At 40.2% G+C, this 25,601-nt stretch overlaps 3 protein-coding genes across 15 annotated transcripts in view; all 3 read right to left on the bottom strand.

Annotated features, from left to right (window-relative positions):
• Positions 1 to 3,349, bottom strand: ndufa5 (NADH:ubiquinone oxidoreductase subunit A5). Its single transcript, XM_054799884.1, has 5 exons — positions 3,266 to 3,349; positions 2,619 to 2,663; positions 1,861 to 1,977; positions 1,515 to 1,580; positions 1 to 157 (listed from the first exon to the last, which is right to left on the bottom strand). Exons 1-5 carry the CDS (start codon positions 3,284 to 3,286, stop codon positions 56 to 58), a joined length of 351 nt encoding a protein of 116 aa, XP_054655859.1. The 5' UTR covers positions 3,287 to 3,349; the 3' UTR covers positions 1 to 55.
• A 1,801-nt stretch (positions 3,350 to 5,150) lies between these two features.
• Positions 5,151 to 12,080, bottom strand: LOC129194652 (zinc finger protein aebp2-like). Its single transcript, XM_054799882.1, has 8 exons — positions 11,446 to 12,080; positions 10,297 to 10,525; positions 9,883 to 9,990; positions 9,613 to 9,799; positions 6,628 to 6,752; positions 6,353 to 6,420; positions 5,766 to 5,879; positions 5,151 to 5,683 (listed from the first exon to the last, which is right to left on the bottom strand). The coding sequence occupies exons 1-8, from the start codon at positions 11,952 to 11,954 to the stop codon at positions 5,671 to 5,673; spliced, it is 1,353 nt and encodes a 450-aa protein (XP_054655857.1). The 5' UTR covers positions 11,955 to 12,080; the 3' UTR covers positions 5,151 to 5,670.
• A 794-nt stretch (positions 12,081 to 12,874) lies between these two features.
• Positions 12,875 to 25,601, bottom strand: part of LOC129168342 (pleckstrin homology domain-containing family A member 5-like) — an 86,960-nt gene continuing 74,233 nt past the window's right edge. For all 13 annotated transcript variants that reach the window (XM_054753493.1, XM_054753500.1, XM_054753497.1 and 10 more), the window contains 8 exons: positions 23,580 to 23,715; positions 22,824 to 22,948; positions 21,975 to 22,166; positions 21,717 to 21,833; positions 20,554 to 20,676; positions 19,080 to 19,222; positions 17,367 to 17,527; positions 12,875 to 17,218 (listed from right to left, as the gene is read on the bottom strand). In XM_054753493.1, the coding sequence (XP_054609468.1) occupies positions 17,184 to 17,218; positions 17,367 to 17,527; positions 19,080 to 19,222; positions 20,554 to 20,676; positions 21,717 to 21,833; positions 21,975 to 22,166; positions 22,824 to 22,948; positions 23,580 to 23,715 (1,032 nt within the window). In that variant the 3' untranslated portion in view covers positions 12,875 to 17,183. The remainder of the gene's footprint in view (positions 17,219 to 17,366; positions 17,528 to 19,079; positions 19,223 to 20,553; positions 20,677 to 21,716; positions 21,834 to 21,974; positions 22,167 to 22,823; positions 22,949 to 23,579; positions 23,716 to 25,601) is intronic.

Below are 25,601 nucleotides of genomic sequence, written 5' to 3' on the forward strand. Positions count from 1 at the left end.
CGTGGTTTTTTTTTTTATTACATTTGATTAATGACAGTACTATATACAGGTGCTTTCAGATAGGCCACTTCCACTGGTTGGGAGGAGGCTCATCTATCAGCGGCTCCCATGGTTTCCAGTCAGACATCTTCCTTGACAAAGCCAGCTCACACTCTGCCTACACACACACACACACACACAGTTTTAATTCTTTGACACGCCACACAATTGAAAATTGATAGTCACAATTTTGTAGGGATGCTCCGATCAGGGTTTTATGCTGCTGGTTCCGATCATTGATCCAGGACTCAAATCGGCGGATACCGATCACATGGATTAAATCACACATTTTTCAATTTATTTATAGTTAAGTGCTATTGGCCCAGGGTGCCACATAAAGGGGAAAAGGCAGGACAATTTCAAGGTCCCTTGACTGCCAGCAGGCCCCAAAAATAAGTTAGACAAAAATATTTGACTTACTTTATGAAGAGAACATATCACTGGTGAACCTTCCAGAGGATGAGACGCCTTCTTTAAGGAGACTTTGGATGTGAGAGTAAACTGGTGGAACTCGAGCAGAACTTGCAGGTAAGTGAGAGCACTCTGCAAACCTGGTGTCTTCCACCGCTGAGAAATGCTGGTCATCTCGTCTGATGAATTTAGTTATTTTTCAGTTATTTGCTTAGTCTCCTGACTTCTGCGTGTTGTCCAAATGGTTTCGTTAGCTGCCATTTGACTGATGATCACACCGTGAGCTTCGAAAACACCATACTCCGTCAAGTGTTTGTTCTTCAAATGCTGTATTACATTGAAGCTTTTTTTAACGTGCGAGACAGTTTTCATGGCATGCGTTGGCAGTTAAGTTCCACACGGCAGACAGGATTGTTTTTGTTTTGGCACGCCTGCACAGTGTGATGGAAAGTGGGAAGACGACGCTGCCCAAGACGTTATGTTAGGGAAAGACACTACACGCACGCAGGGATCGCTGCGCACCGCAACAGTACGAGCCACAGGTGATCGTCGTCGAAAGACATTTATCGGCATATGTCGATCACGTGATTTTTCACGGAAATTGGCCGATGCTGATCGATCAGAGCATCCCTACACATTTGTCAAGTTTATGTGTTGAATTGTATGACTTGGCAGCAGAAGGCGCAAATAATCAAGACCCAATGACTTTATTGCCCACCCAAATAGGCTGCAGACCAAATGAAACATCGCATGGCAGCTAATCTAAACTGATTAGAAACTCTAGTGCACAGCTGGAAACCATCATTTAGTTTAGGTATGATGAATGAATGGCCGATATCATACGTATGCAAGAAAGTGGGCTGCAAGAAGAATAAAAGACGGAACTTTGTGACTCTGAACACAATGGCGGTCTTTCAACAAATTCAAATGTACACTTTCCCGCAAACAGCAAAATTGTCAAAAATAATTCAGACTCATTCTGACATGGAATGTTGACCAAGGAATGAATGAATGAATAAATGAATGAATGAATGAGACTCAATCGGCAGCTTTGTGAACAGTACCTGGAAAATGACCTCTTCAATCTGTCCGCAATTGATCTTTTTCTCCAACTTTTCAACATCAGGCTCCTGTTAAGAAAGCACATTTCATGGTATGGCAGAGATTCTCACAGGCTGGGTGACGGAAACAAATGAATTTAAGACATGCAAAGTTGAGATTTTTTTTGTGTAGAATCACAACATGTTGCACCAGGACCTACAGGCATGTAGAGAAAAATGTATTGGCCTCGATTTCGTTTGTCAACTACATTTAACTACTGAGCATATAATTATCCCTATACAATATTGTAACAATACAGCATGGAGAGCTACTCCGCCCGAATAATGAATAATAAAAGCTCTCACTCACCGATTTGACGTGGCCAAACTTCTCATTGACAAGCTGTTCGGTGTACTTCCTGTAGGCAGCATCCTGTGGCATGGTTTGGAGAGAGGCCAGGATTTTGGAGTAGAGAACCTTCAGGCGCTGACAAACACCCGTGCAGGTTAGAGGAATGAACTCAAACTCATTGGAAATCCCATTTCTTTGCAAAGTGTACACACTTGCAGTAGTTTGTGATAAACCCCCAACAAAAGCAACTTCAACAGCTCAACATATCCTATATTAAAACAGTCACTACTGAAAGTTTGTACACACTGAAAAGAAATGGGGATTGAACAATTTTGAGTGGAACTGTAGGTGGGGATTTCCATTGAAGACACATTTATTTACACACTAGCACCCATGCAAAACCCATTCTATATAATACTCATTTGTAACCCGCAAGGCTGCTGGAAAGCTCATGTGCACACTTCCCCTCGCAGGAGGTTACCCAGCATGCTCTGCGGCGCCAAGTCAAAACCAAACATTTATACAGGCGTCTAAATTATTTGCGGCAGAACATTGGGCGTTTCTTTAAAACAGGGCAGAATAAGTCGTATAAGAATGCGACTCATAAAAGCAGTGTGATTTCTCTAAATAAACATAAGGGCATGACCCTGAACATGGTGTGTGTGTGTGTGTGTGTGTGTGTGTGTGTGTGTGTGTGTGTGTGTGCAACTGAATTGATTAATTCATCAATTCTGACAAGATTGCCACTAACAACCATGGAAGTGTGTGTGTCTCACCTCATGTGGATTTTGGGCCACCGCCAGTCCAACCAGTCCGGTTGACTATAAAAGATCATCAGAAGACGTATTAAAAATTGGAGCCAAGTTACATGAAAACAAAATCTTGATTTGAATGAAATCCAGAGCATCCCGAAAGTGTCCACATTTTACGACGACGAAGTTGGCTTCCGATTCGCCGGAAATTTAAAGTGGAATGGACGCAGTGCGTGTGTCCTGGTGCGGTTTTTTGTGACACTTCTTAATGTGGAAACATTTTTGGTAAGACATTGCCTTTACGTACGTAGTTTCTTGAACAATGCCATTGCTGCGAGGCCAGAAAGGTTATGTGAAGTGATGAGTAGCAACATAACACGTTAAACCACAGATTCTCCTTGTAGTTCGGCGTTTCGACAGCGTAACGTGCAGTAAGTGCTGCCCGTGAAACCCACTACGTATACAGTCCATATGAATAATTACATAGTGAATATTAAGGCATAAACATTTGAAACCTCAATGGAGCGAGTGAAGCGACATGCTAGCTAAAGCCGTCACTTTTAACTGTACATCTGACGTCAAATAAAAACACTTTACCGGCTAATACAATGTGTGACTGTTTTAAGTTTCGAGTAGACATTAAAACAACAAGTATTGACCTCTATTCGTACCTTTTTCAGGAGACCTGCCATCGTACCGGACAACCCTGTCTGACTTCCGGCGACTGATTATGACGTAACGAAATAGTAACTAGTCGTTCCTTTAATGTTGCGTTTACTTAACTCGAAAATCAAAAGCACCACGTGGATGCACAATTGCCTTCCGGTTGTGTGTAGCGCTATATGCCGATTACATTATTGGTGTGTGCATATCTATAAGTGAACATTTATATATATGATAGATACTTTGATCTCCAAGAAAAATTCACATTTATATATATACACACACACACATCACAGTTCACCTTTTGCAGATTCACTGTTTTGTAATTTTTTTTTTTGTGCAATTTGCCTTTTTTTTTTTTACAGTTACAGGCCTGGCCCTTTAGGAAGAATTGCATTATGAGAAGTTGAGTGTTGTAGTTCTGTGCTTGAGCACAGGTGAGGTCTCTCTATTCCCTCTTCTGTCTGCACCACCCATTGGCTTCTGCGTCCTGATTGGCTGTAGACCATTGTCTATCAATCTCCTTTGTTGTGGTAATGGCTACCAAACTAGCTAACCATGTGAGCTGCTTGCTAACCGCTAATAGCAATATGTTTTAAGAACAATACAAAAACGCTACAGTGCAACACCACCAGGAGTCATAGGAGTGAAATACACGTGAGTCACTTAACCTGTTACACACTCCTTAGCGGGTTCCGACTTCCATGGCCACCGTCCTGCTGTCTATAATCAACCAACACCTTTTCTGAGGTCTGATGAGCATCGTCATCGGCCGCCATTCGGTTCATCCCGCGGCGCGAAATTTGAACTTTGAGAGTATTTAAACGAGAGAAATGTGAGAAAATGTTAATGCCTGAGAAAATTCTATAAAGTGTATGGTAAGGGGTTTTACAGCCTTAAAACATATATAAATATATATATATATATATATATATATATATATATACTTTGCGGATTTCACTTATTGTGGGCTATTTTGGGAACCTATCTCCTGCGATAAACGAGGGAATGCTGTATTACTGAATGGCAAAATTCACAACAGGTGACTCATCTATCGCTTTGTGGCTTGTGTGTCACTCTAAGCTCAGTGGCCACTTCCCTCTAAAAACAACCCATTTGAAGCCTTGCCGTACTGTTGATCAACTGTTAGGTGCTGTCTTGGTCTTATGTCAAAATGTGAACAGCATGATGAAGATGACTGATGCTTTTTTTAGTGACTGTGCTCCCAGCCTGTTTGACATCATTAACCAGCATCTCTTGTAATTCTGGTTTGGTCCCTCACCTTTCTCACAATCATCCTTACCCCCCCCCCCAGGTGAAATCTTGCATGGAACTCCACAGCGAGGGCGAATGAGTGTTATCTTGTATTTTTTCCATGTATAAGTTTTTGCACAAATAGCAGTCTGTTTCTCACCAAGCTTCTTCTTCAGGACAGGCTATGCAGGATGCATGCAAATTATCGCAGCTGCACTGCAAGTTACGAGACGTTTTTTCAGAAAACACCCAGGCCTTGAGCCTCAGCTCCAGACCTGGTCGGCGATCCATATTGTTATGTCTCAAATTAAATAACTGAAGTGTACTGACAGGAGTAAGTGTACTGTTGTTGCGCACTTCACAAAAATGATAATCGCAATATTTACCTGCTTCTTCTTTGTCTGTTCAGTACTTTCCACGTCCACTGGTTGCTCCTCAGCCACCATTACTATAAGACGGCGACTATTGAGGGTGGTAAGTGTCCATCGCTACACACTCACCATTTTGAGTGCAACATCCATGTACTGACAGCACACTGTTTACAGTTTAGATATTGAAGACGCATCGTTTGTGTGTGAATAAAAGACAGAGCATTTAAAAAAAAAAAAAAGCAAACAAGTCTCAATTTGTGTACTTTTTTATGATTTACCTAAGAAAACACATACACGCGCGCACACGCACACACACTCACTCTCTTTGGAACAATACAGCAGATGGACTAGTTGCTTTGATGGTTTCAAACGAACAGGGATGGCATTACATTCATTAACACCTGCCATAGTACGGCACTAATTACAGTAAGTTGTAGTACGTTTTAACCGGCAGACAGTGTTCAAGGGCATCCAACTGGGGCAACTGTTTTAAAACATTTGGTAGAAAAAAAAGGGACATACAGCTATGGTTCCTTTTGAGGAGAAAAATTAAAGTAAAAAAATATATTACAAATCTCAAGTATTTACAAAGACGGCTTCTTGCTACAAATGTGTCTACAATTACTCTGTAGTTCTCTAGTTACAGTAAACATTTCCCTAATTATCATCTTTTGCTAATAAGCACCTAATAAACATGGCTTCAGCAAACCGTGTACACCAGTCTCTAAACTCCTACAGGGTTCACCTAGAGGAGGATTTCGGAACCGCAAGCTGTCCTTTGGAACAGCTTAGAAGAACATCCTGTGCAGAAATAAAAAGAGGTAGAGCCATTTTATTATCATCAAAATTAATTCTTCACACTTGTGCAGACTGACGCACGCACCTGCAAATATTTGGGTCTAGGAGTACAGCTGTGTCGGTTGGTAGCTTAGACAGATGCACAATCTTGGTCTTCTGCTGCAGTCGATCACTCTCGTTCACCCAAACATCTGGAAGTCTAAAAAAGAAAAAAAAAAAAAAATTTATCATACACCAAGACTTTCCAAGTCTTCCGATGGATTGCCTTTCAAGTGAGTTTGTGACATCATTCTGCTGATCCGACAAACAACAGAGAAAAGTCACAAGGCGAGACAGAAAGTACTTTGCCATACCCGAAGGGGGCCCACGTGTAAATCTGACTTTAAAGCAGTCGTGAACCTCACCGTATGTCATTGAGACTGACATGTAACCACTAATGTGGCGCGGAAGGAAATTGACTTTACACTGTGCTATAAATATTGTGTTGCACACCCTACAGAAACACACCACACACACATTGCAAGCAAAGTCAGGAAGCAGAGTAACATCACTCCACTGAGTTGTAGTTTCTTTATGTCCACAGTGGGACTTGAACCCACATCTTCCCTTTCTGAAGCACAAGTCCTTACTCTGTTATGCAATCGTCACCGCTAAAAAAAATAACAAACTTACATGTCTTCAGGTGTCCAGTGCAAAAGAACCTTCACTTTGCCAGATTCTTCTTTCCTCCTTGCTATTACCTGAAAGCACACACGGTAGACATTCATTCTTGCATAGTATACAACTACACCACCAGGGCGGTTTACAGTGTTATACTAGTATAATGAAATACTATTTATGTAGCTAACATGTGGGAAGAGGATGATAAGGGTGCAGATCTATCATGTTATTTTGTCACGGCTCTGCAACAAAACAGTCTGTGTGCGTGTGTGTTTGTGTGCGTGTACCGTGCTGTGGAACACCACACTGTGTCCATTTCCGAGGCTCTCAATGTGTGTTGCCAGATTGAGGCATATAGCGCGGTGGCGGATGGCATCCATGGTTTGGGCGTCGAAGAAGTCATGAGGTCGGGCTAAAAAACAAACAAAAAAAATTTACCCAAAATGATCATTCATATTGTATTTGTTCAGATTTGCCACCTGGCTCAAAGGGCAGACTCACACGAGGCAATCTGTGCTGTGCTCAGGCATACTTGCCACCTAAAAGTGTGCATCATTTCACTTGTGACTTCTCTGGTCGTTACACTTTACTGGCTTCAGCACACTTGAAAGGGGCGGGCTGGTACGATGGTTCATGCATGAGCAAATGTGGGCAACAGTTCCAGTACAACCAAGGTCATCTGCAAGACAGAGTCCCTCCAGAAAGTCGTAGGTCTACCTCCCAGTTGGGTATTCCCGAAACACCTCACCAGGGTTCGGGAGGCTTATCATACACCTTCAGTAGAAACGTAGGCTAGTTGTATTAAAACTGAATTGCTAAAATACTGTGAGGTCACAGGTGTACCCAAAATGGATAAGATTTACCTACTTTGTAACTTCTTTCCAACATTGGCATTGCAGGCCATTAAAGTCTCAGTAGAATGATGCAGTCCCCCCATTGGGAATGCCCTTCAGCATCCTCGTGAGGGACTCCAAAAAGGTTGGGTATTCCAAACTGCCGTTCAACAGCCAGGACCTGACCCACAGGGAAGTGACCCTCCAGTCTACCGGTGATGACTCCAACACAAAGGCAGCAAGACAGGGTGCTATTAATAACCCCCATACCTGCTCGATTGCTTTCCCAAACAGCAACTCCAGAGAACAACCAGCCTCTCTGTGGGTTGAAATGAGTGCGACTCAATCAAGTCAGAACTTCTCAAAAGGCCGTACAAGTTCAGGCTTCCTCCCTGCCAGAGAGGTGACACACCCAAGAACTAGATTTGCTAGATGAAGATTGTCACCATACGCACAAACCAACACCAGTGCATAAGACATCATTTTAAAAAGTAATAATTAACGTGAGAATTACCACAACTTTCTATAACAGAAACAGATGGACTGGAAGTAAGACACAAGTGATGGCATACGGGGCCAGCGAGGGACAGGGGGGAAAAAACAGAGCAACTGCGTCCAAGTCCAGCACAGTTGAGATGGCCCAGTGTGGCTGGTCTCTCACGCAAGGCAATCTGTACTATGCTAACACGATTGAGCTCCTAAGGTCCAGATTGTTTGACTAGTATGTGTACTCTATATTATTGCTCAAGTATGATTAGAAAAGGTTGACTTAGGAACAAACTGGTAATTCATACATATACACTCCAGATGAAAATTTTAAGACCAATTGAAAAATTGCAAGAATTTTCATTTTGCACTTTGAGGTTCTAAGTAGAGCTTCAAAATGCAAAAATAATTAAATGGGAGTGAGACAAAAAAATTGAGCAAGCATTTTTTTTTGCAAACAACCATTCAACAGAAAGAGACAGAAATAGTTTATCGGCTGATTAAAAGTTTAAGACCATAGCTTAAAAAAACGTGAAACCCCCCTAACCACCTCATAAATTGGTTTAGGCATGCTTGATGCCAGTGTTTCCAGGAGGCTAGTGGGAAGTGTTGCTCCAGGTGGCGAAGATGGCTTCACGGAGAGCATCCACTGTCTGGAACTGATGTCCATTTTTTGTCCCATCCATCCCCAATTGTTCTTCATTGGATTTAAATCAAGGCAACACACACAATTGTCCAAAAGAGTGATGTTATTCCTTTGGGAGAAGTCCTTTGTCAGGTGGGCATTGTGAACTGCAGCGTTGTCCTGTTGAAAAAGCCAGTCATTACCACACAGACGAGGGCCTTCAGTCATGAGGAATGCCCCCTGCAACATCTCCACACAGCCAGCTGCCGTTTGACGCCGCGGCACAACCTGAAGCTCCATTGAAGGAAAAAGCACCCCAGATCATGATAGCGGCCCCCCACTGTGCCGGGTGGAAAACATCTCAGGTGGGATCTCCTTGTCATTCATGCCAGTAATGTTGCAAGCCATCAGGACTGTCAAGGTTACATTTTTTCGCATCAGGGAATAAAACTTTTTTCCTCCTTTCAATGTCCCATGTTTGGTGCATTCATGCAAATTCCAAACGGGCTATTTTGTGGCTTTGAAGGAAATGAGTCCTTTGAAGAACTTTTTTGTTCTTAAAAGCCTTCTCTTATGCCGCCTTATCAGACTGCATTCGGCACCAGTAACAACCTTCAGTTGGGCCGAGGATCATCCTGTGTATTGACGGACAGCCAATCGGATCCTCTGGCTCAGGGCCGTTTTTTTGGGTCTACCACTTGACTTTTTGTGTTCCATAACCCTCAGGATCTGTTAAGACGTTTTAAATTACCGTCTTATTGCATCCAACTCCAGCAGCAATGGCGTGCTGCGAGAGGTCTTGCTTATGCAGCTCGAGAAGTCTTTTTCGCCTTTGCCATCAAGAGACAGTGTGAATACATGACAGAAAATGACACTGAATGTACATTTTAGGTTTTTAAAAGGCTATGATCTTAAACTTTTGATCAGCTGATGAAAAGCCTATTTCACTTTAATGGTTGTTTGCAATAAATTACTCTTTTTTTTTTTCTTACTCCCATTTCTTCTTTTTGCATTTTGAAGTTCTACTTAGAAGCTCCTTAAGAGCCTACAGTGGAAAAAAGTCAATTCTTGCAATTTTTCAACTGGTCGTAAACTTTTGAGCAGGAGTGTACAGGTATATGGTATGTTAAATGTCTATTATCCATGCAATCGTTACTCTTGCCAGTTATGCTGCCACCTTGCATGATGGAAATAACCAGGACAACATAAAATAAGATAGGAAAGTTGCAAAACTACAGTCATATCACATAGTGATGATACATGTAAGTGTATTAAGGCAAGAACTGATTTAAATATTTTAAATGCAAAAAAGCTTAACAAGTACATACGGAGTGAGCGTCGATGTTTATTCTTGAGCTTTCTCCTCTTGTTGAGGCCAGCCTTTGACGGCGACTCCTCCTTCACTTTGCCATGACTGGAAACCTTGGACGAACTTTGAGAGCTGAAATGAGTGGGAACGTGACGTGCCAGCCCACCCTGAGAGGCAAAAGTGGCATTGCAGCCTCCAACCACACACTGCATGCACACACACAGAATTCAGAAGGGCAGGCCAAGAATATAGTGATGACAATCTCTGATATCTGCCAATTGTGCATCACCTTGAATGGTTTGTCGCCGCTGTGCGTCAGCATGTGTCTCTGCAGCCAGCTCTGACTGGTGGATCGTGTGTTATAAACCTTACAGCCCTTCCACAGACACACAAACACCTGTGTGGAGAACCCAGACAAAAGCAGACACAAATAGTCATTACCTGCAGACACATGTATAGTACTTCAGAATCATAATCACCTCCAAAAGCGCTTTAACACTGTTACCTAATTTACCTACTAATGACACAGGTGTGTACAAAAATATGGCAAAGTTGTAGCGATCACTACTCAAAAATGATTTCTGAGTAGCATGTTGAGAGATGCATTTGGAGAAGAAGTGACTTGAAGAACCAAAATGCCGGACAAGTAAGAGGTCAAACGTATGCCTTTAACTAATTTGACCCCAAAAAATGAAAGCCTTACCCCTCCTCGCTGCCCGTCCACATGTGTGGCTCGGATGTGATCCGCCAGATCAGGGCTGTTGGAAAATTGCAGGTGGCAGTGATCCCAACAGCATGTGTAGCTCGACTTGCCATTCACCGGCACCGTGCCATTGCCCACCACCATGCCGCCGCCATGACTGTTGAGCATTGCTGGCGTGGAGCGGCCGCTTGATGCCGTGCTCTCCATGTCCATTAGGGTGCTGCTGATACTGAGGCACAAAGACACCAAAGAAGTGGTACCAGAGAATATTGCGGCAGTCCTAACATCAAGGTCACCACAAAGTTGGTGGCAAATAGCTAGCATCTTGACCGTCAACTTTCTTTTAAAGCTCAAGCTTCATTCAAAATGGGGCAGGGCTGGACATTCCTGGTCTATGTTGTTCTTTTGACCACAAACATGGGATAATGAATTAAGAGCGCATCTGCTGGTACCATCCAAGCAATGTACTCCTTTCTGCCTCAATTGACACATTAATCAAAACCATACAATTCTTTACCATGAGTCAATTTGTCATATCCAAAATGTTGTTTACTACCAGAGAAGTACATAAGTAGTATGTAAGCTAAAGGAAAGACTGTATAATCTGTCTGTTTATTTAAATGCATTTTAAAAAATTACCTTATTCTTTTAAAATCTAATTTTATATCTGTAACTTACCTATAAAATCTGTCAGCTACTGGATGCTGGAGTTTCCCTCAGGATATATAACGTATTCATCCATCCAACTATGTTGTTTTTTTAGACCACAGAATACTTATAATCAACAGCGCCTCTGCTGGTTGCAGCCAAGTGGTGCACTCCTTTCTGCCTCAATCGACATACTTTATCAACACAAAATCGACCAAATTCTTTACTATAAGCCATCTTGTCATATTGAAACTGTTATTCAGCACCAGAGTGCTAAGTTAAGAGAAAATGTCATGGACCTAGATTTTATTTTACTTAGAATGTAGTTAAGTGTATAATTTGTTTGTGTATGTTTGAATTTGTATTTTCTGGGAGATTATAGGCTGACTACAATCGGTTCTATAGTTATTAGCTATGACAGTAACAATATTGAACAATAGCAAAGCTAGGTTATAAACAGTGAAGGGGCAGTAAACGAGTCTCCGTGCTACTTCAACAAACCTGTCCTCTGAATCCATCCGACTAAGCGGCTCTCCGTCCGACGAGTTGAGCTCCACGCTGGCTCGTCTTTTAACGCCATGATCGTGTTTCTCCGCCGCCTTTGTGTGCCCTGTCGGCGGCGAGGGAGATATGTTCCCTCCCTCTCTTTGTTCTTGTCTCAGCACCCGGGAACCCTCTTGGGCGGACTCGGGACTACTCGCCAGACTCCCCTGTGCGGGACTTTTCCCCGCTTCGGATAGTTTGTCGTCTCGGCCGTAGTGGCCCCCTTCGGTCGGGGAAGCGGTGTTTTTGCAGTCGTCGTGGGAAAGCAACGTGCTTCCCTCGTGTTCTTCACCGCGACCACCACTGGCGTCCATTCCTGCCCCGTCCTCTTCATTGTTACCCGGCTCCTGTGTGGAGTCCGACACGGCCTGGTCCTCGAAACCGGTATCTGCGGCTTCTTCACTGTCGTTGTGCGCCACTGTTGACTGAGAATCCTCTTTGGCTCCTTCGGTAGTTACTGGAGCCATATTAGACCAGCACGTTGTTATTTGTATTATTTTCGGGGTTATTCTAGTCAAAAAGTTACCTTCCTACCCACTCTCTTCCTCGGCTGAACTCTATAATTTAAGCCAAGACTACAGCAGTCGTTTGTAGTGACGTCAGGACGCTTGACGGACAAAGATCATTTACAAAAGAAATGACAAGTAGCTCAGTGCCGAAAACGTTTCGTTTGTATTAGTTTTCTAAACCCGCAACCGTAATTAGGATAAGGGGCATCGAAAATATATGTATGGATTGATAGTTTTTTAAACCTCTTGTATTTATTAGCAGCTGACATGGATTACAAATGTAAGTAATGAAATAATGAATAACTTGGTCTGTGACTTTTCAATTAAGCGTGTTTCATATCTCGTTAAAAAGTAATACATACGGGAAATTCGATTACAAATAATCCATCTTGCTATGTTAGACCAAATCCATTCGTTTTAGGTCATTTAGCCTGACTTGGAGCAGGGAGGGGGGTCAAACGTAGGAGTGGCACATCTTAGTTACACACACGATCTTTGGCATTGTGGCCTCAGTTTCTCCACGTGTTCGAACAAACAGTAAAATTTGGGGTGGGCAATAGTGCAACTGTTGGTGTACATCCGATACCACGTAAATACGGCCAACATTGTCAATACCGATAAATGTGATTTGACATTTTTCAAAATCATTGTTATTTTGTTGATCTTGACTATAATGAAATATTTTGTACATATTTTATCAATATACATAACTGTCAACAATATGCAAATACAGCAATATAACACAATGTAACAATATCAATGAAATAATACAATTATTTCTTGTATAGGACACATTTTAGGACTTTTAAAAGTGTTCTTATGGGTTAAAAAAAAAACAACCAAAAAAGAAGCAATCAATTTTTTTATGAACATCACCATTTATTTCACAATATAAAACACATGGGGTATGAACTTTTTGCATATTGAACCTAATTAACATTAATAATAATATCTATAATATATTTGCTTTTTCCTTTTTAATGTGTACATAAATTATTTTTAATTTTTACAGTTTTTACATCTCTTACATGTCTTTTATGTCCTCAAGTCCTACTTATTGCTTCATACATGTGCTGTTTTCTGACTCATATCCTGCTACAAGAAATACTCATCCAAAATGTCAACCCATCTCCTGATGACATCTTACAACGGCAACCACTGAGTGACAAAAATGTCTAAACAAAATCAACCAGGAAACCACCAAAAAAACAAAATATATTTTCTGTTTGTTGTATTATTGTCTTAAACAAGTTTTTATGAGACTATGCCTTAAAAAAAGATGATTTTCCAAAAGGTATGTCTTAAAAAATGATTTTTTGGTGAGATACTAGATTTTTTAAAACTTTTTTCCCCCAAAGATTCTGTCAAAAACAAGTATTTTTTCTTAAAAAAAAATGTTCATGAGATTGTTTTTTTTTTTAAAGAAGTTTTTCCATAAAGTTATGTCTTCAAAAGAGATTTATGTTGACATTTTTTATCGTGCGAATATGTGTTTTAAAAAGACGTTTTTCCGTAAAATTACATCTTTAAAAATATGTTTTCTTTTGAGATTATATTTTTTGGTTGTCAAACCAAGGACAAAAATTCCACTTTAAGTTAATTTTCATACGATTAACTCGCAACATTCCGACGATCATATTTTACAATTCTGTTTTCGTTTAAACTGTGGCCTAAATACTCCTTCATACAAACTAATGTAGCTAAGCAGTTTCTTTCACTGTGTGCACCTTATAACATACTCTTTCTGTACTGCATTGTGTTATTAATTCTTAAACGTTGGCAACAAAAATGGCCGCAACTCTCGTGACGAGCAGGCTGACAGCACCACAACTTACATATCGCAGTGCATTTGCAAAACACAAAGCAAAATATATCCTTCATATACACACAAGGCATACTTACATGAAAACTTCGCAAATGTTTTAAATGTGGATGGCCATCAACTGGTTGTTGATAAATAACATCAACAATGGAACATACAATGAGGCTGCAATCAATACTGTTGAGTCAGTGTTAACTAAATAGCTTGCGAAAACATCAGCTATGGGAAGCTGGGCTACATCCAAGCAGACCTTTGCCTATGACTCCTCTGTGCAACCTTATTCTGCTCAATACTACATAGCAGGGAAGCAGGAGTTCAGAACATTTAGAAAGATTTTCCCATTCCGTTTAAAATAGTTGATCAAGGAAATAGTCAAATGGCATTTCCGGCTCATGTACAACTTCTCAGCACATACGTACGTATTTACTGCATGTACATATATGTACACATATACATACAGTACATATATACAGTATATGTACATTTCTACATATATAAACACATACATTTATGTACACATATACTCATATATACACAGAATATGTACATTTATACATATAGAAACATATATATATATATATATATATACACATACACTGTATATATGTTCACATACATACCTCAAAACCGGTATCATAAAAAACATGTAAAAAGATAACTGTTCAATATTAAGTTCATAACAATAGTGGCAAATACAATACAATACAATACCTTGCACTCACAAAACATGCATGTCAGTGATAACAATCGTGATGACTGGACACCACATGGTTTTTACATATCACTACATATCGCCTTAATAACGTTTTATTACAGGAACTTTGGGAAGCCATAACAATCGATACCTTTCGTGTCGGCCGCCGTCACGCTCGTTACTTAGCGTAGGAAGCGTCTTAAACGCCGTCCGTTTCGCTTCTAACACACACCAGTTGCAAAGCAAGAAGCTTGGCTATAATTACGGGGTGAAATTACTCCATGTGAATACCACGTTAAGTTCATTATGTATTGATATCTAAATGTCATGCGGTGTCCAATCATCACGATCGTTATCACTGGCATGGATGCTTTGTGAGTGCAAGGTTTTATTTGCCACTATTTTTCATATACTTTAAAGGAAAACTGCAATTTTTGGGGGGAATTTTGCCCATCATCCACACTATGTGAAACATGAGCACACGTCTTTCCCCTTTTTGTGTGTTCTAAAGAGAGAAAAACAGTTAGCATGAGGGAGCTAACAATGCACGTCATGGGTGAAACTTCGTAGCAGATGGGGGGCAAGTCATGAACACCGGCATGACTTGGTGCTGTAAATATGGAGCTGCACTAGTCTTACCATCGATGGAAAGGCTTCGAATGTATGGCGAGGAGGACACTCCTCCAAGAGACTGCATCACAACGAACAAAGAATTGTTATCTAACAAACCCCGCAGGGATAGGAACTTTATTCCACCTACCCAAAATAAACTGGAAAAGACACCCCATACCAGATGTACCAGATGGACAACTAACTGTCCATCGAGTAAGTCACCATGATATTGATTCTGATACATGGAGCACATAGCACATGATATCACAACACAGTCCATCGAGCCATGTATAAACAAAACATGGAATGTGGGCCAATACTTTACAGATAATTTGGTTGTCTATTCATAGTTGTTCATATGCTTGTGCTTGTTTCCCAGCCAGTACAGATTGGTGTCCTATGGCACTGTTTTGGGGTGGGCTCGCTACCTCTCGCTAGTGGCGAGAGGCACTGCATCACTACACCAAAAAAACAGTTCTTCATGTTAGCTGCTACAACAACAATGTCGCTGTAGCTTGGTTTATATACAGGTCAGTTATGTAAATAGAACATTGTTGACATTTTTTGGAGTTTCTTTTTTAGGGCTTTAAAGTCAAAATAGGTGTGTCCCATTCCATGTGAAATGATTCATGAGGTGTACTCCATTGTAACCTTCATATGTGTTCAAATAAAATTAAACCAAACCAAACATGCATTGTTAGCTCCCACATGCTAGCTGTTTTTCTCTCTCTAGAACGTGCAAAAAAGAGAGACATGTGTGGTTATGTTTCACATACGGATTGTGGATGATGGGCAAAATAATAATAAAAAAGTGCAGTTTTCCTTCGACATTGTTTACTTACCTTTTGAGCAAAATGAGCAAGTTTTGAGTGCATTTCGACTTTCGATTTTGACTCGTCAGGTTTTTATTCAGCAGGTTCCGAGAATGTGTCATACAGGTGGTCCTTGGGTTATGTATGAGTTCCGTTCCTAGACTGTGATGTAAGTCAAGTTTTGGTGTAAATCGGATCTTATACAGTACATTAATTAACTCCTAAGTCACTCACACTGTACACAGAACACATGAAGGATATATAAAAATACTATAAGAAAAAAAATAATACAATAATTAAATTAAATAGTCATAAAAAAGAAAGAACTCCTTACTTTTATCCATGTGGTTGTCTTGCACACTGGAAGGGGCGTCGCAAGGAGTGAGACAAGCTTATAGGGAGGAGGAAGTCTCAATAATGAGACCACTTCCCTACATTACCATTGTTCATTTTATAGTAAAAGATCCTTTCACGTGTTCAAAGATGCTGTCTTTATCCTTCATAATGATAGCCGGATTTCAGCAGCTTGGACCGGACATGCAGCCAATGTGGATTTCTCCACTGAGCGTCTCACAGTGTGTCATTTCATTTTGTTTTCCGCACTGCCAACAGACGAGTCTGCCTCGCTGCCTCGGGAGACATAATGGAGGTTATAGTTAAAAAGTTAACTGAAAGGAACACAAGTGACATTGTCTGAACTCCCCCTGTCCGCAAATGTGTTAATCAGCCGACGCATGATGCACGTAACTACTTCTTTTTGTTTTTGTACACTATTAATCATTTAGGCTCCAGCATGCCCCCGCGACCCTAATGAGGATGAAGCGGTATAGAATATGGATGGATGGATTAATCATTTATGGCAGTGCGTATGTAACCACGAAACAGTGAAACCTGGAACGCCGCCAACAGAGGACCACCTGTATACACACACACACACACACTAATATAATATAATATAATATAATATAATATAATATAATATAATATAATATAATATAATATAATATACATAACATAATATAATATACATAATATAATATAATATACACACACACGCCCATAAATCTTACTTATATAGAAAAACTTTGGGATATAATAGGATATGAATATGCCTAAAATGATTTGTGTTTTTTTGGTCACTGTGCTGGAAGTTTTCACTCTCCTTGTTGCCATGATGTCATCATAGTGTTGGAAACTTGCTACATTTGGACTCTATGGGACGACGCTGTGGATGACGAGGTGGGCGCTCACGTGTCATTGTTCACCATGGTGAACATCGGTGCTGAGGGGTGAAGGGTAAAGCAGGAGTAAATTAACTCAATTTAACAAATTTAACAAAAATGAACAAATTTAGGACAACTCTTAAGGACTATTTGTGAATCAGGCCTAATATTCCCTGCATGTTTCAAGGAAAGGTTCCAATTACTTACAAGCTAACAGGTTGTTATTGTTGTGTTTCTTGTCATCTGCTGTTATCTGATTGTAGGATTCTTGTCTTTTCTCCAGCTTCTCCTCCCTGATGTTTTGCTGCATCACATCTGTCTCGCCTTTTCGCTCAGGGCTTGGCGTCTCTGGATCAGGATTCTGGAACCTATAATCGGCAGGAGCAGAATATTTCAGTCAGCGTGTTGAAATCCAAAGACGAACTATTGCATTAAAATCGGATGAAAAAAATGAAAACACCTTAATCCTGTGGTGTTTGATTTTTTTCAAAGTTGGATTAAAACACATTGATTATGTGACTGTAAACCAGATCCTTCTAGTGTGTATAGCCTAAAGCTGCAACCATTATTTTCTTAGTCAAGGCACACCTCTGTGTGGCGTTGTAAACAGACACAGAGGTGAAACCACATGACACACCTAACTACAGGTGAGGAAAGAACCCATGCGCATAAGTCTGTCGATGTCCGCTTTCCAAGGCTCCTCTAGATTTACCACAAAGTGCAATTACTTCTGCGAGTCATTTTGGAGTATAAGACCGCAAAATATCAGGAGAATGTCGACTGGGGTGAGTCATGCCAATCTAAATATTCAGATGTTATGTAGGCTTGTTGTCAAAGCTCACTTCTGGTCACGTGACGGTGACAGGTCGGTGGCGTCATCGTTTTCATAAAGCAGTGGTTCGCTTGTCTACACGGAAACGACAAGCCGGGGTTTTTAGATTTTCCCACTTTGAAAGCAGTTTAAAAAAAAATACTCTTTCACATCACCCAGAACGTCTTTTCCGTGTGGATTAATGGCTGAAATGATAAAATACTTTGTCGTTTTGACCTGAAAACATTTCCGTGTGGACAACCCCTTAATCGACAAATCGATTAATTGATTATCCAATAAATCGACAACAATCTTGGTATTCGATTCACTACACTGGTCACTAGATGTCAATAATGTTACTGTGAGACACGCAATCACCAGACTTGACCAGCAGAACAACAGGCTTTTATTGCAGGTTTGAATGACCTCACAACAGGCACAATAATAACAACATAATAATCGTAATAATAATAATAATCATATATAATAACACGGTCTACTGCTGCGGCCGTAATCCATTCAACTCGGAACCCCCAACATCACTTTGTGTCCTCCACACATGCGGAACACATTTATTGCAACACTCATGATTGCAAGCCTTGTTTAGTCTTAAGTGCCTTATTTTCTCTGATTATCTCTACTATACTGGGCAATACGAGTGTAAAGGTAACTATGGGGTGTTATTTCATGTCTAGAGGGCTCTGCTAATGTTAAAAAACGCATTTAAAGGTCGTAAACAAGTTTAAGTTTAAGTTCCAGACTTTTAAGTTTAGTCTGGAACCAATTAACTGCGATAAACAAAGGATTTAATTTGATTAATTTTATTAATTTGATACATTTGTAAATATATATAATTGTATATATAATATTTAATTTTTTTAACATGTCCAGTGTTTGTAACGGCTAACGCAGTCTGTCAGTGTCTAGATACCTTTGTAAACCAGCTGAAAAATGAATTTAAAAATAATTTAAAAAGCATACGCCTTCCTTTTTCAGACGGAATTAATAAATAGCGCAGTGGGACAGGGCCTATCATGGTAGAAGCTGGTAGTCTCCACTTCAGTCACATCCATTGTGGTTGAGTATAAAGACAAACAACACATACGCACCTATTTTCATTGGCGTATTTAAAGGATCTGGTCATATCTTCTTCTGTGCTTTTGTTATCTTCAAAGTGGTGAAGGTTAACAATCTCCACATGCTGGGTCTCTGTGGCCGTATCCAAAATCATTGCCCTTTGCCGCTCACACCGCTGAAAAACGCACAGAGAAAGCAGAGCGCACACACACACAAAAAAAGCTGATTAATTTATTCCGAATTGCAAATTTAGCAAATTAACCTTCATTAACCTACACCCATTCAAACCACATGCATTTAAATAGGCAAATGTCCTAAAGCATGTCATGAATATTTCACACAACATATAATGCCACAAACCTGGCCAAACTTGAAAGTATAAATCCTCTATTGTTAAAACTCATTGAACAAACAGCTGTATTTACTCTTATCCTGTAGCAAAGATAGATATGTACATTTTCATATCTACAGTAACCATCAAAATATCCCATTTACTTTGACACCAAGATCATGATGCAGAGAAAAACATCATTTATGTTGGCTATGTCTTTTTCCGAGCAAAATGGCTCAGGGTTTAAGAGGTCAATGGATTGTCAACCCACTGAAAAGCGGCCCCCAGTCCAGGCTGCATCCAGGTGATAAAAGGCAAACCTGTTTTCATCTAAAGTTCTACAAATCTTGTAAATGTCCCAGATTCACTCTGAGATGATGTAGCCCTGCTCCAACGGTGGATTAACTACAGCTCGGCATATGTGGATGGTGATTTACGTAACATTCGCAGCTGTGAGGTATGTCAACAATACTGTACTTTGAATCACCTCCACAAGAACAGACAACAGTTTAGCCAATTGTCTGTGTTTTTGTTTTCGGATATTGCACATATTTAAAACTGATAGTGTTAAATGTTTAAGGGTCATGCTTGGCACTATTTACAGTAGCAACCAAGTGACGCTAAATCAAGTGGAGCTAAATTATGGTTTTGTTAGATAATCAGATAATAAGTAGCACTACTGCCCTGATAAGGACATATGACTAAAAGATAAATATAATAAATATAAATGATAAAGATAAATATTGAACAATAATACTGAGGATAATCAACAAATATGTTAATTGTATACACGTAACTTCAGCAACATTCTTGTATATTGCCGCAAAGCATGCTGGGAAGCCGGGAGCACTCCCTCTGTCACTGAGTCCTTGCTGAAGTTGGGTTTTCTTTAATGTATGCTGACCGTGGTTCTAGACCTACTAAATAGAAATGACTCTGACTTCTTGATTTTCCAAGGACCACGATTATATTGTACAATATCAAATTTCACCAGTTTGAGTCATACTGCAAACTGCTTATTGGACACAATTTGCTGCAGCGCAACAGCAACATGAGTAAAATTCTGGAAAGCGGGTAGTACTGCAGGAGACCTTGAACCTTTGAGTCCGTGAGTTGGACTCAAAAGAATAGTTTGCCAGCAAAAACAAGTACAGAGGGTAACCAGACTTCTCTACCTCATTTTCTGTGTCGTCATTGGTTTCAGATTGCAGCGGGCATCCACTTGGCAGGGGCATTTCCCTGTCCTGCGATGCTTCTTCACATTGGTCAGTTTCCACCTCCTCTAATCTCTGCACCTCCTGTTGATTGAAACAGAATCCTTTCACACAATGGTCACGGTTTATTTGCTTCAGGCATGCTTAACAAGTCACATTAAGCAACATCACAGTTAAGACAATTGGTGTTGGAAGAAGTAGAGCTTATTAGTCGAACCCATTCTCCATGTCTGAGCGATTTGTTTTTTTTCGTTCACATCATGTTTAAAATTTGTGTTCACACTTTTTTTTATTGAGTTTTATATTTTTTCATTTAAAAAAAAAAAGTTCAAAGTTGGGTCACTTTGTGTTGAAGTGTTATCATTTTCTAATAGGGAAAGAAAAGAATAGTGTGTCAAAATAGACAGATAGCTTATGCAATGTTTTCAAATAAAATCAATTAACATGAAATAAGGGTTATAAAGTCATTTGTACTTGATTGAAGGAAATCAGTATTTGACCCCCACGGACTGGTTATGCGTCCATGCGTCCTACTGTATCTCACAACGGGCACAATAATCCCTCATAAAAATCCCATGGGTCATTACCCACGCAAAGATGAAACTCACTGCTGAACCCCGACATCACTTCCTGTCCGCCTCTCACTCAGGTCCTCCTGAGGGGAACACATTTATAGTAACACACAAGCATGAGCCTTATTTCTATCTTAAATGGCTGATTTACTCTTATTTCATGTACTATATTGGGTGACTATAGGGGTGTTATTTACTGTCTAATTACGTAAAAAACACTATTTAGAAGATCGTAAACAGGTTTTCTATGCTCTAACTACTCTAAATTTCTACATAAGGAATTGTACTGTCACAGTCGGGTCTAGAACCAAATAACCGCGATAAACGAGGGATAACTGAATAACATATTTAATGAGGTTTTTTGTCTCTCTCTCAACTGCCAACAAATTACAGTAGAGGTTGACTAATAACTTGGACAGGATTGCGATTCGGCTGTACAAACACATATAGAACATAATTGCAAAGTTATAATAAAATTTTTTTACTTGAGCTTATCCAAGCTTATACTTTCCCACAAATATTTTGACTGTGAACACATGAAATTCCATCCACCTGTGATGTAGTCAGCGCGCTCTCTGTGCTCTGCTCATTATGAACAGCCTTCAGTTGCTGCAGGGCCGCTTCCAACTCCACTGGGTCTGCACAGGCTCCCTCTGCATGGGCCCGGGCCTGATTACATACACATTTACATTCCACACATACATCCATACATAAAACCGTACACAGACACATGCTTACTCCTCACAGCATGCGATATATCATTTTAATGCTGAAGGTGTGAACGAAAAGTACACAAGAGGACAATGTTACCTGCAGCATAACATAGGGGTCATCTTTGCTAAAAGACTGTGAGCGGGATAGGGCCTCTCTCCTCTTCTCTCGAAGAGAAGAGGCCTCCTGGTGTCTCCTCATCCTTTCCAACTGCTCCTCAACACTCATCCTGGGTCTGCCCACTTCTCTCTCCCCATAGCCGACCTGATCTACTGCACTTTTGGGACGATCCTGCAAAGACAGACCTCCAACTTATTAAGAAGAATGCGTGATAATGAAGAATTTTTGTACCTACGGCAGTTTGTTCACATGTTTTTCTTCCATTTGTGCATATTTTATTGTGCTTCTTCTATCTTTATATATTTTATACTTTTACCTATCAACTGCAGCAGTCATTTCCTTGTATGTCTTGACTACAATGACAAAGCTTTCCTACATGCACAAATCTTTCTTATAGTTGCAATAAAAAAAGGGCATTTTGTTAGTTGCTGTGGCAGAATCCATTGCCATAACACTGCCAGTTTTATTTCGAAGCTTACTTTGCACTGAACAGGAAGTCCCTGTGTGTACATTTTAATGCTGTGGATCTAGACAGTAACTATGTTGCTGTTGTCGTTTCACGTTGCTTAATGATAACAAAGTTAATAATACTACAAAACCAATTGATTTTTCATAGAAATTAACCTTTTGGGTCTCAAATTTTATGTCAACGTTGACTTAAGGAATTTTTTAGTAATTAACTAGAGTAACTGAAGTAACCTTTTCTTAATAATAACAACACGGTGAACCAGGATGTCATGAGTTGGTCCACACAGATGGGTTGTCGACATGAGCGGGTTCCACTGTACATTTTAGCGGTCTCGGTTAATGCTGAAAAGCAAAACATACCGATCTGGATTCAGGCTTTTTGGTCTTCCTCAGTGTCACGTAGGAAGCAATAGTGGTGGACTCAGGAGGGCTCATGGGAGATTTGGTCCTAGGTGCAACAATGCCCACTGGGTAGGGGGGCACAGCTGGAGGAAGCACATATAAAAGATACTGTACCTCATTCATTTAAGAAAAGATGGAAAATTATGGGAAAATGATAATTCATTGATTGAAAATAAAAGTGACATTTATTGTCTTAGCATTTTTTCTATTGATATAAAAAGTCTCGTCAAGCTTTCCAAATCAATTTCAAGGATAAAAGCCTTAAAATTAGAAAGACAAATAATTTTCCTAGCGTGTTGTATGTGAATTCATTGAAGAAATATATCAACAGTTGAATTGCAATATTTGACACCCTATTTAACTGCGCTCTGCTGTTAAATGTTAAATGGGTTTAAAAATGTCATTACTGGTAAAAATTAATGGCAACCTGACACAGGGCCATTTTGGGAAAGCCATAACCTGGCATAATCACGACTGTCACATGACAACCACTCCAAAATGTTTCCTATACGTCACTTGGGGACTTAATGAGTTCAAGTCAAGCATAAAGTTGTAAGCAGTTAATTATGGATTAAATCCATCCTGTATAATCAGCCTATCCCTTAGGACTGGAGTTTATCCCTAACTACTTGTTGTCTGTGCTAGTTTTGTCTTTAAGTTGAACCTACTGAACTTTATTAGCATCTGTATGAAAATCAAAAGATCTACAAGTACCTTTTGAGGGCACAATGTCGTCATTCTCCGGGGCACTTTCATTCTTGTCCTTGTTCTCGCCGTTGGCTTCATCCACTTCCTCTTTGACTGTGGTCAGCTCAGGTTCACTCTTATATAACCGATAGTCTGGACCTTGCTGTGAGGACACAGATGCTTTGAGTACAACCACTCGGGAGCACTTAGACACATGCATACACATGCAAGACTGCTATTACATACAGTACATCTGTTTTATTCATCTCTGACCAAGCAAAAACACAACACAACACAACAAAAACACAATGTTAAATGACCATTTTGTCTACCGTTGATAGTATTTTCAAATTCATACACATTGCTATTGTCTTAGTATTTTTATACACTATACTGTACATATCCAATACAGTGGAATCCATTTATGATGACATCACTTGGATTGGCTGGCTGGCATCGACGTAAGCGGTTGTCGACATAACCGAAACTAGCCGTTGCTAATTTCTACTACGTTACCTTGCATTGCTCTTCTCGAGGCTACACTCTTCTGCACTCGTGTGTATGCTAGTGGCCCCGCCTCCACCCACCGAGACAGACTATGACTAACAAAAGGGCTCACTCCGTTCATGCCGTTGTTCTGTGGAACAAATGCAGCAAGATGGTGAAACCAATGCACAGAGTGAACCCAGAGTGTCTGTTTGGAGGTGGGAGACAGGGAAAACAGACACGTGAGCACATGGCGATATATTGAGGCTTCCGATTCCATTTTGTTTATATACTGTGGCACAATCCAGGTTAATACTGCCATTCTTTTATTTTGAAGCTTACTTTGCACTGAACAGAAAAGTGTCGCCATAAACAAATACATTTTTCATCTACTATAGTAACAATAAGAACACCGTGAACCAGGACTAGATTAGTTGGTCGACAAAGACACCATGTCTACATAAACGGGTTCCACTGTGTAACAGTTCATCTTTCCTTATTTTACCATGCACTAACAAGGCATGCATGCACAACCCACAAATACTGTACATACAAACAAATAGATTTGTTTGAATACCCTGTAGGTGAGAGACTGTGAGTGATAGTGTGTATGAATCACAAAAACAAACAAACAAATGAAATGCAAAGATTGAATAAACCCTCAATGGACGAGGCAGCCTGTGTTTGTGAAAGAATATGAAGTATATATGTGTAAATTTCCATGTTTAAACCACTGTATTGGGACTTGGGAATTTTCAAAATTGGACTTCCCATGGGAATGAACAGGAAAACACAGGAAGATATTGCGGAAATATGACTTTTTCATTGCTCGTGTAACACAGTACTATAAATATTTGGGTCTATCAAGCGCCTGCCGACCATCAAGTGTGAAATCTTTTCTGACTTTTAGCTAAAGCCAACAGATGATGTTACGTTTTGAAGTAACTTTCTGCAGAACTTTGGTCAAACTAACACTCCTGCATAATGTAATAACTGAGAGAATGGGAGCAATGTTAAACTGACATCTTCCAGTGAGGCCAGTTCATTACTATATCTTATCCGCAGTGAACGTCAGTGTTGTTAAAGGAAAATGTGTTTTATGTTTTACATGATAGCAGTCACTAGTGTAGCTGCCACAGCCACAAAAAAACCTGTAGGAACTCTACTTATATGTGGAAATATACAAAAGAAAACCCTGCAAAATGACAAAGTTCATAAATAAGTAGCCATTCAGTAACATTCTGTTGTATCAGTGACTCTCGAAAATTAAGGATGAATGTAATCCTCTTGCTCTGTATGTCTCCCCGGTGGCCAAGCTTTCTGGTGCTCAGGAGTCGTCCTGGTAATGCCGGCAGTTGGTAAGCATGAGACAGGACTGCCACCCAAAACCAGCTGCTCTAAACAGGGCTGTTGATAGAGGGTTAGAAGTGTGCTATAATTCTTAAAGCATGTCACAGACACCTATGAACTGTTTTAATATAAGATGTATCCTTTAAATGTTAGGTTGAACATAACAAAAGACAGCAGTTTAGCACGGACTAGCGGGGGACAGAGCGGCTAAGT

The sequence above is a fragment of the Dunckerocampus dactyliophorus genome, chromosome 15 (genome assembly GCF_027744805.1).
Source record: "Dunckerocampus dactyliophorus isolate RoL2022-P2 chromosome 15, RoL_Ddac_1.1, whole genome shotgun sequence".
Taxonomy (NCBI): domain Eukaryota; kingdom Metazoa; phylum Chordata; class Actinopteri; order Syngnathiformes; family Syngnathidae; genus Dunckerocampus; species Dunckerocampus dactyliophorus.

Coding starts and splice junctions, on each gene's coding strand:
- ndufa5 (XM_054799884.1), bottom strand. CDS start 3,286: ATGGCAGGTCTCCTGAAAAAG. Junction 1,978..2,618: donor TGGCCCAAAATCCACATGAG/GTGAGACACACA, acceptor GGTGTTTGTCAG/CGCCTGAAGGTTCTCTACTC. Junction 1,581..1,860: donor AGTTTGGCCACGTCAAATCG/GTGAGTGAGAGC, acceptor CTTTCTTAACAG/GAGCCTGATGTTGAAAAGTT.
- LOC129194652 (XM_054799882.1), bottom strand. CDS start 11,954: ATGGCTCCAGTAACTACCGAAGGAGCCAAAGAGGATTCTCAGTCAACA. Junction 9,800..9,882: donor GCGGCGACAAACCATTCAAG/GTGATGCACAAT, acceptor GTGTGCATGCAG/TGTGTGGTTGGAGGCTGCAA. Junction 6,421..6,627: donor GTGTGGTGTTCCACAGCACG/GTACACGCACAC, acceptor GTGTGCTTTCAG/GTAATAGCAAGGAGGAAAGA.